The sequence below is a fragment of the Podarcis raffonei genome, chromosome 14 (assembly GCF_027172205.1).
Source record: "Podarcis raffonei isolate rPodRaf1 chromosome 14, rPodRaf1.pri, whole genome shotgun sequence".
NCBI lineage: Eukaryota > Metazoa > Chordata > Lepidosauria > Squamata > Lacertidae > Podarcis > Podarcis raffonei.
The window spans coordinates 36054586-36066034 of record NC_070615.1 but is presented as its reverse complement, the minus strand read 5'-3'; the positions used below and the strand labels follow the sequence as shown (position 1 = coordinate 36066034).

The window sequence follows — 11449 nt, the reverse complement described above, 5'->3', positions numbered from 1 at the left end:
TTTAGCTGGGAAGAACCCCCCCTTAAACCCAGAAGAAGGGCATTACTTTCGAGTATACACGAACGGGAAAAAAGCTATCTGTATTCAGGGCTCACCCCCATTCATCACATCCAGAATAACCTGTTTTCCAATACAATTTAGTTCTGTAGAGTATTTGTAAAGGATAATACAAACCTATCTTACAGGGTTGTTGTATTATAATTTAGACAGTGAATATGAAGTCTTTCAACACAAGAAAACTTAAGAATAATAATAATAATAATACAAATTGTTTTTATTATTAACAACAATGTCTCAGAGGAGCACACTAGTTCACCGGCTAGCAAAAAGGAATAAAGAGCCCTGCGGACTAGCACCTTGAAATATCCCGTTTCTTTTTTGCAGCCGAAATTTCAAAGGAACCTGTAAGGCATGAATTAGCTACAGCAGCGCAGGCACTTACTAGGGAGTAAATCTATGGTTTATTTGCTAAGTCCAAACACACATTCAAGAAGCCCGCGCTTCCTATCCTTTGAAAAACAAGATCCCTCCAGAAACCTGCTTTCCGGACTTTCCAAGCACCCTCTTGCAAAACCATCTATACCAGGAGGAGGGGCAGAAGTGGAACCAATAGCCACGCTTCCCCCGCGCTGCATTCTGGGAATCGTAGTCTTTTGCTTTGTGGCTTCATTTAACTTCCTCGATCTCCTTCCCTCCCTCCCTCCCAGCAGCTCGGAGGACAAAATTCCCAGCCTGCCATCCTTGGGTGCGGGGGTGCGAGCCTCCTTAAAGGTAGACCTAGAGGACGAGAAGGAAAGTCCTTGCAGGCTGCTTGCAAGGGTCACCCAAGCGGATCCTGCAGCCAAACTGTTGCAAGGCGCCCTGCGGCTCTCCTTCTGCTCTGCAAGCGGCAAGTCCCTTCCAAGGACCCCCTCACCCCTCTTTTGCAGGATGAGTGCCGCGTTCGTAGCAGCGGCGGGGGAGAGGAACAAGGAGCCTATCCTGAGGGTCCTCCGGGACTACGTGAACCCCTGCCAGCCGCAAGTCCAGGTGCTGGAAGTGGCTTCAGGCTCCGGGCAGCACGCGGCCCACTTTGCCCAAATGATGCCCAACGTGCTCTGGCAGCCCTCGGATGTGGATCCGAAATGCATCGAGAGGTAAGGCGAGGCGTAGGAGCCTCGCTGCTGGGGCGGACCTGGGAGGCTGTTCGCATGGATCGTCGGAGTGGACTTGCACGGGATTCCCCGCCGGTCCAGTCTGGTCACGAGGAAGACCCCCCCCCCCGAGCATCCTGGGTCTCGTCTGAAACGTGTTCTTGACGCGCTTCAGGCCTCATGTGCACCATATACATTGAATGCACGGACTATGCCATGTGGCTGGTAGGTGGTGGGTAGTGCTCCTCCCACCCACTTTTCACAGCTGGCTCGCGGGGGCGCGAGTCTGCTTTGCCAGTGAGTGCCGTGCAGGAAACACACTGGCGAAGCAGCCGTGCCCAGCGGGACTGAACCCCACCGCCTATTAGCTGACGTCACCCCATGACACCAGCAGACTGGCAGCAGGTGGGCTGGGTTAGGGGGAAAGGGATCAGAAGTTCCCCACCCATGGTGAAGTTATTGCATCCATAAGAGGATGGCAGGATGGCTTTCCAGTCTCTCCCCTTCTCTGTCGCTCCCCCACCCCGCAGAATGGACGTACAGAATCTTCTCTGCATTACAGACAGTAGTTAAGAAATACATCTCCTATTAGCCTGTGCCCACCTGTAAGACTAATGCTGGAAATTAATGGTTTTAGGGCTGTGGTCAGTATAAAATATTTCATTTGTATTTATTTAAAGGGATTTAAACCGAACCTGGAAACAAACTGGCACCCAATGTAAGCGATACAGGATTGGCATAATAAGTCTGGTCTCTAGCTCCTACCAGCACCCTGGCAGCTGTGTTCTGTACCAAAGGTGTGTTTGAGCTGCCTTTAAAGACAACCCCGTGTAGTGAGCGTTATTGTACTTGTTTGCTTGTTTTTTATTCTTCTTCTTTTAAGCACCTTTAACTGAAAGAGCATCTTGAAGGTTTCTTTCTTTTTTCCCTTCAGTTTTACAAAACAAAAAAACAGATACTAAAAAAAGAGATAACACACAATGAAAAAAGAGTGGGGAAGGAGGAGGAAAAAAGCAAACTCAAGCTCCAGCTTTTGAAGCTGCTGTTCTAAAAATGACCAGCAGGGATGGAAGCAAATCCGAAAGCCTGGTGGGATGGCTGTTCCTAGGTGACAGTTGAGGGAGGGCAAATTAATCCAAAGCAGTAGTTAAAAAGTGTCCCTTAAATTGTACTTGAAAGTGAGCTAGCCCATAATGATTGGCCAGCTTCATGGTTAGTTGGTTGCTCTGATTCTTGCTACGAAGGCTGGTCTAAGTGGACCTTGACCAGGTCCAGCAAAGCATCTCCTATGCCTCTAAGCACAGGATCACTGAGCACTGCTCTGTTACACGTTAACTCTTCAGCAAATCTCTGTATTCATTCTGGTTTTGCAAATCTGAAACATATCCTTGGGGCAGGTGGGGCTGGGGAGGAAAGTATACCACGCATGGCTGAAGTCAGCCCAGCCCCTAGTTTAGGGGATAGCGCAGAGCATAGTTTAGTGTCAGGCCTATAATTTGTTGGATTTAGTACATCACTTGTGTATTTAGCAATTGCTTTAGTGGTTGGCACTTTTTTTTTTTGTTAATTAAATTATAGTCACAGGATCTGAATTGGGTTCCTGGCAGGATGGGTTGATGGGTACAGGGGCCTTACTACTTCATTCCCACTGCAGTTCTGATCCAGAAACAGCCCCCCCCCAAAAAACCCACACAACTTGCTCTTTCTACTGAAATCAAAGTTTCCATTGGCACCTAAAATGTCCTAAGAACATTCATATAGGTAAAGGGACCCCTGACCATTAGGTCCAGTTGTGGCCGACTCTGGGGTTGCGGCGCTCATCTCGCTTTATTGGCCGAGGGAGCCGGCGTACAGCTTCTGGGTCATGTGGCCAGCATGACTAAGCCGCTTCTGGCAAACCAGAGCAGCGCACGGAAACACCATTTGCCTTCCCACCAGAGTGGTACCTATTTATCTACTTGCACTTTGACGTGCTTTCAAACTGCTAGGTTGGCAGGAGCAGGGACTGAGCAACGGGAGCTCACCCTGTCGCAGGGATTCGAACCACCGTTCTGATCGGCAAGTCCTAGGCTCTCACAGCGCCACCCGTGTCCCCAAACACTCTAATAGAGATGCTATAAAAGGAAAACAGGATAGGGAGAAGAGATGAAAGCCAGCTGCTGCTTAATTGGCCAATGGATGAGGACAGGTCAGCCCCCCCCCCTTTTCCAGGAGAGTTGGGGGCGGGGAGAGACAGCCCCGCAGTGGTCCTTGGTAGAGGCCTGAGTACTTCTCATTTTAAAAGTGTTTATAAAAGCTGTGGATGGCAAGTGCAATCTGTCTGTGAGAAGACCCTCTTTAAGGGCAACGTTGGCTGCTTTTTCCTTTTTTTAGGAAGGCTGTGGGTCATTTCCCCCCATGCACAATTTACACAGGTTTAATTGATTAATTGGAAGGGTTCTTCTGAACTCTTCAGCAGCTTTGCTGGTAACGCAACCAACCTCCTTTGCACTTCATTTATCGGCTGAATTTGCTTTATGCTTTCAACTGGTTGGTCTGGTGGTGCAATGAAACCATTTTAGGAATGGGCCTTTAGCTCAGTGGCAGGATTATCTGCCTTGCATGCAGAAGGCCCCAGGTTCAGTCCCCGACATCTCCAGGTAGGGCTGCATGAAACCCCCAAAGAGCTGCTGCCAAAGTTTGTAGAAAATACTGAGCTTGGTGGACCAAAAGCTGCTTCCTATGTTCCCACATTCAGACTGTGCAGTTAATGGACTGGTGCAAGGCCTCCTCTTTAAATGGCAACAGGCGTCTCATACATGAGGCGTCTCATACATGAGATCATCCATCCATGCTTTGCCTGGAGGCTCTCCTGCTGAGAAGGGCCCTGGACTTGTACCCCAGAGTCCCCTACCCTGATGGCACCCCTGTCCCTACTGAGAGCAAACTGCTGGTGCCGGCTCTACCGTTGACCCTTGCCCCATCTGCAGTCTGGCTCTCTTCCTTCTCTTTCTAGCATTTCTGAATTTATCAGGGCGTACCGCCTCCCGAATGTCAAACCACCCATTTACTTGGATGCATCGCGCAGCTGGGAGACGTGGGGCAGCTTGCGCCCGGACTCTCTGGACCTCATTGTCAACATCAACATGATTCATATCTCGGACATGAGCTGCACGGAGGTGAGGCCACGCTCCTGTCAGCCCGCTTGGCAGTGAAAGCCTGTACTGTGTCTGCTGGGAAGTCAAGCCCACTGAACTGAATGGGACTTCATATTATTCTGATTTATTTACCCAACCTTCACCCTAAGGTGACGGGGCGGGTTAGGACAACAGAAACACCATGCTAAAAACAGTTTGAAATGCGGTGCTACAGGAAGTTCTTGCGAAGTATGATTTTATGTGAATTTGATTGCATCCCAGGACTTATTAACGACCGCTCCGTTGCGCTTCCATGGAATCCTAATATTATTTGTAGCATTGGATTTATGTCTCTGCAATAACCATTTGTCCACTATGTATCATTTTCTTTTTAAAGTTGTGGACCATATGGCACCAAACAGGCAAGCCATTGTTCATTTCTGTATCTCTTTTAAGTTTGTAATGTTATATGTGGCAAAAGAAAGCAATTTATTAAAATTTAAAACGCAATCACAGGAATAAGGTAAGGCCCTAAAATATCCATCTAGGGTGCCAGAAGGTAAAAAGGAGTGTCTTCACCTCTTCCTCCCAGGTAAGTGCATACAGTGGGAACGGGGAACTTTTTTCTGCCCATTTCTATCAGGGTAATTTGGATAATGCCTTTTGCCTGCCTGATCAAGGGAGAGAAAGAAATAGTCATTGCAAAGAGAGGAGAGTGAGCTGGATTGGGAGAAGGTTGAGTTGGGGGCTTTAACCCTTAGTCTCTGCTGCTGCCCTGATTGGATGCGCCTTCTCCGGCCTCCCATCAGTGAGTTGCAATGAAGGCAGTTACACTTTCCTTGCTTTTGGACTTGAGTGGTCTCTGTGTAGCTAATGCAAGCGCCATCTTGTGGTTCTTGGTTGAATGTCCTTCTAGCTAACAACCTTTCCTGGGCTGTTTGCTAATTTAGGGAACCGGCATCACCAATAGCAGAAATCTAGTGTGTTGCTCCCAGTTGTTTATACACCTACAAATGGTGCACCATACGGCCAGCTGAGGCTTTTAGTACAGCGGCACCAGGCCTTTGGAATGCCATTCCCTTTGAAATCAGACCAACACTAACAATTCTGATATTTTGCTGCCTGCAGAAAATGCTTCTGTTTTCCCAAGGGATTTTAGAGAATTAATTTGATTCAGTGTTGGTCATATCTCCTGTATCTTATGATTTTGTAATTTTATGGTGGTTTAACAAATTTATTATTACACTGCCATGAGACCTTTTTCAGTGATATGGCAGGTTAGAAGTACACGCAGGTCTCACTTACTGAAAACAATGCGTTTCCTAAAAATTTTTAGTTATGAGAGTGTTTGCATAATGAGTTGATAATTTCCATTGATTCCTCTGGGGAAATTTATAATGTGCTCATGCCCACAGAATTTTGACCCCTGAAAGCAAGATATATATAAAAAATGCTCTCTGATTTTGTCCAATAGCTCCCCCTCCCTCCCTTCCTCTGTTCCTCAGCCAACCAATAAAAGGCAAACAAGGAAATAAAAAAGAAATGTTTTGTTTGGATATCTGAATCTGTGGTGTGTATAGTAAGGTTTGAGTACTAATTCACTGTGTTTGGATAAGTGAATTTTCACATGTTGAATGTTCAGAAAGCGGGACCTGCGTGCATTCCTACAAATAAACTGATGCAACAGTGAGAGAAATGCGCTCTGCACATGCTTAGAGGAAGCACCCTTGAGTCTACATAGAGTCCATTTCCCTCACCATTGTTGATCAACTGCATCTATGGAGAGGAGGTAGTCTAAGGTGCCTCTTGCTCTGGAAACCAACCACAATTTTGCAAAACTTGCATTGTTTTCTTTTACTATTCCGTAAGGAATCTGCAAGAAACAGAATTTAGATACACAGGAAAAATCCTACTGGAAAGATCAGTTGTCACTTTCTTGTTAATTTTTATACATATCCTGCAAATGCTTTGTGATTCTCATGAAATCCACTCTTTCCAAATGAGCTTGTTAACCTATTTCCTTTGCATTTTGTTTAATTATTCCCTGCCCCCCCACCCCCAACCACAGGGTTTGTTCAGAGGAGCAGGAAAGCTGTTAAAGCCTAAAGCGGTGATGGTCACATACGGGGTAAGCTGTCAATCAGGATCCTTGTAATCTAGATGCTGCTTTTGCTGAAGCAGCCTTTGCCAAGTAGCTGGCCTCTAGATATTTTGGACTACAACTCCCATCAGCTCCAACCAGCAGTTAAAGAAAACAAAAAAACGTTGTGCAAAACTTGCAGTTCCTCCCAACTTGCTAAATTCTCCCTCTGTTGTATGAATTTGGCTACATAAATACACTGGAAAATTTCCTTCCATTTGCAAGTAGCAGCAGAGGAAGGATTTTTCTCAGGACTTAAAGAGGAGCGGGAGAAATTATATTTACTTCTTTTAAAAAAGCCTTGAATTTTTTCCCCCAAAGGTGCTTTTAATGCCACATGTAGTTTTGACCCTGGGCGTGATTGACTCCTTTATGTTGTGTCTCCTTAGAACAGCCTTCCCTTAAGCTGGCGTCCTCCAGATGTTTCGGAGTATAAATTGTAGGCTGAAACATCTGGAGGGCACCAGCTCAGGGAAGGCTGCTCTAAAGTAACCAGAACGCAAAGCTGCTGTTCTTGGGCCTCTGGTGGTGGTGCAGAACCTGTGCCAATCCAGATGTAACTGGACTACAACTCCCAACATCCCTGGCCATTGGTCACTCTGGCTAAGAATGAGGGCAGCTGAAGTAACCACCTCTTGAGGGCTGCAGGTTTATCCTTTGCAACAGCCTAGTGATTCTGTGTACAGTGGTACCTCGGGTTAAGTACTTAATTCGTTCCGGAGGTCCGTTGTTAACCTGAAACCGTTCTTAACCTGAGGTACCACTTTAGCTAATGGGGCCTCCCGCTGCCGCCACATGATTTCTCTTCTCATCCTGAAGCAAAGTTCTTAACCTGAGGTACTATTTCTGGGTCAGCGGAGTCTGTAACCTGAAGTGTATGTAACCCAAGGTACCACTGTATAGAGATTCATGTGATGTTTTGTTTCAGTCTTGGGTTTTGGGGTTTTTTTGGAAGTTGGTCGCATTCGTTGCCAACAGTATGCCATGTCCCCCCCTAGTGGCAGCCCTTGGCTCTGCAGAAAATCCAAGGTGCATTTTCTCACACTGGCAACTTTGAGGTAACACGGCTGATGGTTGCTGGGGTTTTTTTAAAGCTTTCTGTAATCTAAGCCCCCCATAACTTCTGAAAGCTTCATTAAGAAGAACTTAGCTGTCTCAATTTTTAGAGTTTTCCCCCAGTTCTGAGTTAAGGGGTCGCAGGACAAAGAACCCACACATTATTTGATTTTTTAAAAAACACTTTTTTAAAAAAAAATAGTTGATTGTTTGATATCACTTTGTCTTAAACTGTTTGGTGTGTTTTCCCCCTGCCTGATTCCACCCCTAGCCTTATGCTGTGAATGGCTGCATCTACCCACAGAGCAACGTGGACTTTGATTCCTACTTGAGGCAGAGGTAAGGAGGAGCTAGGCTAAATTGAATGAGTTACTCATAGCATATAAAGCCCTCTGCAGCTTTGGAAATAGTTTACTGTGCCCTCTCAGCCGTTTCCATCTGCAGAAAAGGCATTTTCAAAAGTCCTGCATAATGTTCATTCTGCAACTGCAAGGAATCTTCATTTTCAGCATGGCAGTAGGTACCAGTAGGAACTCCCTGCCTATTGATATTAAGCACTGTGGCTGATGCTTGGTAAAAAAAACCCCTTTTTTGTTGTTGTTTCAGCAAGTCTAGCCAGACATGTAATTTTATCAGGCTCAAAGATCTGTTGGTTTTTTATGTATATTTGGATTGTTTTATTTATGTCTACTGTTTCTCAAGTCTCTGGGTTTTAGGGTTATCTTTGCTATTTTTAAATGTTTGTTTTATACCATTTTATGCAAATGGCTTAGAGATTTATTTATTTTTGATTGAACAGTATATAAAATAAGGAAGAGTAGTGTGGCTCTACTCCTGAGTTTTACTTGGTTGACATCTGCACCATCCATTCAAAGCACTCTTATACCACTTTAAACAGTCATGACTTACCTCTAAGCATCCTCCAGATTGTAGTTCATTGAGCATTGTTAGGAGGCCCCCATTCCCCTCACAGAACTACAGTTCCCAGAGTTCCCTGGGAAGAGGGATTGACAGTTACACCACTCTTGACAACTGTAGCTCTGTGAGGGAAACCGGGGTCTCCTGGCCACACGGGGAAGTCATGACTGCTAAAGCAATATAACACTGCTTGGCCCAATTCTGCTTGGCACAGACATGGCCCAATTCAGGCCATCGTTAGCCACACACGCAGAGCTACAATTCCCAGAGTTCCCTGGGAAGAGGGAGTGATTGTTAAGCCATTGTAGGAATTGTAAGCATCACCTCAACCAGGATTCTGACATGGGTGGGTAGGAAACCATCATGTGGAGGCAGCAGTGTTGCTCTCTGTATGTAAGCACCTCTTGAATACAGTGATTGACTTCATTCTCTCTCTTTCCTCTCCCCTCCACTCCCAACCACAGAAACCCAGCCTGGGGCCTCCGGGACACGGCTTTGCTGCAGCAGCTTGCTGAGATCAATAGGATGTGGTTGGAGAGGATGGTAGGTGGTCATAGGAACCTAAAGAATAGGTTTGGGGGAAGGGGGAGTGTGCTGCCCCACAACTGTTTGGCTCCTATTAGCTCTGGCTAGCGTGGCTCAAGGATCTGGGAAGATGGGCACCTGTCAGGGATGGGTGTCAGGAGCATAAGTCACACGGCATCAGTAAAATTGACTCTTTATTCAAGGAAGCAAGTTCTGCTTAGGAGGCTAGGCATAATAATCACAGCAACTCTTCCCAGCAGATCTTGCCCTAATGAGGCAGTTGCGATAACTGAAGGTCCCTGCCTTCCACAGCTCTCTAAATCTCCTCCTCCCCAGGGTCCTTCCCAAGCTCCTCCCTATTCTGGTTCTGGGAGACCAGTGGGGAGGGGATCTGGTCTCAGCAGGAGCGGGTGACACCCTGACTCATCTCTGCTTCTTGGCCCCTCTCCTCTCCAGTCTCCTCTTCTGGACTGCTCTCTGCCACAGCCTCTTCCTGCTCACCAAACCCTGTTGCCCCTTCATCTTCCAACACCTCCTCCCAGTTTGCTCCTTCTTCTGCCTCTGACTACTCTTTGTCATCCCACCACCAACCCCTTGGCTCTGAGCCTTCTTCCCCTGGGAGTTCCTTTGGGCTTCCCCAGCTGGTTTCTCCCACCACTGAAGTGTTCTTGGCCAGGTGTGGAGTAGCACACCCCTGCGAATGGCAGCAGGATGTCTGTGGGCAAGGGAGGGGGAAATACGTGTTGCAAATAGATTTGGGAGGAGCAAATTTGTCTCTTGGCGAGTGCCTTCACTATGAGAACACTGAGGCTGTGTTCTCCCTCCACTGGGAATCAGTTGCTGGGAACAGCAGCTGGAGAGAGTGTGTAGCTGAGGTTCTCCTGGCAGTCTTCTGGTTCGCCATGGTGAGAATGCAGGGCTGGATGGGCCTTTGGTCGGATCCAGCAGGGCTCATCTTGTAATGTTCTGAAGCAGTGTATTAGACATTCTTGTGGGTCAGGTGTGAGGAACCTTTGGCCCTCCAGATGTTACTGGACTACAACTCCCATCAGCCCCAGCAAGCATGGCCAATGACCAGGGGCGGTGGGAGTTGTGTAGTTCTTCAACAGCTGGATGGCTAAAGGGGGTTGCAGACTTTGGGCTCTTAAATTCCAGTGCAGCACTAAACTTCGACGTCCCCACCTTCCATTCTTCAGCATTGTTCTGGCGCCCCTGCAGTTTGGCGCCCAGTATCACTGCACCGGTTCCACCACCCTACAACAGCCTCTTCCAGAGGTTTCCCACACATGCTGGGCTCTCCAAGCAATTTAGGTTCCTGACCCTCCAGGGATCTGAGTTGCATGGAGAGCCTAAGGAACTGCCTTATATTGAGTCAGACCATTAGTACATCCCGTTCTGTATTGCCTGCACTTGACTGGTTCTCCAGAATGTCAGAAAGGGTTTTGTGCCAGGGCTGCCCAGAGATGCTAGGGATTGAGTGTGGGACCTTCGGCATGCCAGGTAGATGCCCTACCACCGAATTATTGTCATTGCCAACAGGAGCAGGGCAGGTTTGCCAGTGCAGAACTGCAGCCCCCAACATGTGGAGAGCTGCAGGAGAGGAGAAAGTCGCACAAGGGAGAAAGAGGGTCTAGGAAATGTGCCCCTCACTCTCCCCACCCCCTGCAATGAGAATCTGGCTTGGAGGGGGAGACCCCTGAAGAGGCCTAGTGGTGTCTTTGGTTGAACTGTGTGCCTGCGTCCGTATAATGCGGCTGCCAAGTATCTCAAGTAACCTCAAGATTTTCTGCTTCCAGGTCGACATGCCTGCAAACAACAAGTGTCTTGTTTTCCGCAAACACTAAGCCAGCCCATCCACTTTCTCTGCCAAGGAGAAGGGACCACCAAGGACAGTCAAAGTGTCGCCTGCCGTTGCCAAATTTGCTCTGTGTCTGTCGTGCTCAAGCCCACCAGGTTTCTAGTAGCTTCTTCAGCTCCTGGCTGAAAATAGCTCTTGGCGAGATGAGAATGATGTCCTGTATGAAGATCTGCATCAGGGGAGAAAAGCCTTTACAGAGAATGGAGCTTTGCCCAAAGCTTTCTGGCCAGTGTTGAGCTAGCACAGGGATGGAGGAGCTGCAGTCTTCCCAGATGTGCTTGGACTCCCAATTCCCATCGTCCCCCAGGCAGCATGGTCAGGGGAGGAGGGAACTGTGACCCCAAGCACATCTGGAGGGCTTGCGGGTCCCCCTGCTAGCCCGCTCATGCTTCGATTTTGGTATTCGCTGCTGGTTTTGACGTTGTGGGTTAGACGGCATCCATGTACCCATCTCAAACCACTTTTGTCTCTTGTGCATGGTTATTACCTTTTGCCTGCTTCAGTGAAGGCTTTGTTTTCAGGCCTTCTTTGATGGAGACCTCAATGTCTTTTGACCCTGTAACTGTGACTTTTGGGTTAAGAGGGGATTTCAGAGTAGAAAATATTACAGAATATGGGAGGAAGGAAAGCTCAGAATGACACTTCCCCAAGTAACTGGAGGCTATCGTTCAGAGCTAGATGGAAAAGATGGATTTGATGACTA

General features: G+C 47.5%; 1 protein-coding gene across 1 annotated transcript; it reads left to right on the top strand.

Moving 5' to 3' along the window:
• Positions 1 to 655: 655 nt before the first annotated feature.
• METTL26 (methyltransferase like 26) lies at positions 656 to 11072 on the top strand. Its single transcript, XM_053364595.1, has 6 exons — positions 656 to 1136; positions 4129 to 4291; positions 6318 to 6377; positions 7717 to 7784; positions 8828 to 8906; positions 10685 to 11072. The coding sequence occupies exons 1-6, from the start codon at positions 931 to 933 to the stop codon at positions 10730 to 10732; spliced, it is 624 nt and encodes a 207-aa protein (XP_053220570.1). The 5' UTR covers positions 656 to 930; the 3' UTR covers positions 10733 to 11072.
• Positions 11073 to 11449: the final 377 nt, after the last annotated feature.

Bases quoted from the DNA above. Each gene is read 5' to 3' on its own strand.
- METTL26 (XM_053364595.1), top strand. From the start codon at position 931: ATGAGTGCCGCGTTCGTAGCAGCGGCGGGGGAGAGGAACAAGGAGCCT. The intron at 4,292-6,317 runs GTGAGGCCACGC...CCCCAACCACAG, and splicing joins CGGACATGAGCTGCACGGAG to GGTTTGTTCAGAGGAGCAGG. The intron at 8,907-10,684 runs GTAGGTGGTCAT...TTCTGCTTCCAG, and splicing joins GGATGTGGTTGGAGAGGATG to GTCGACATGCCTGCAAACAA.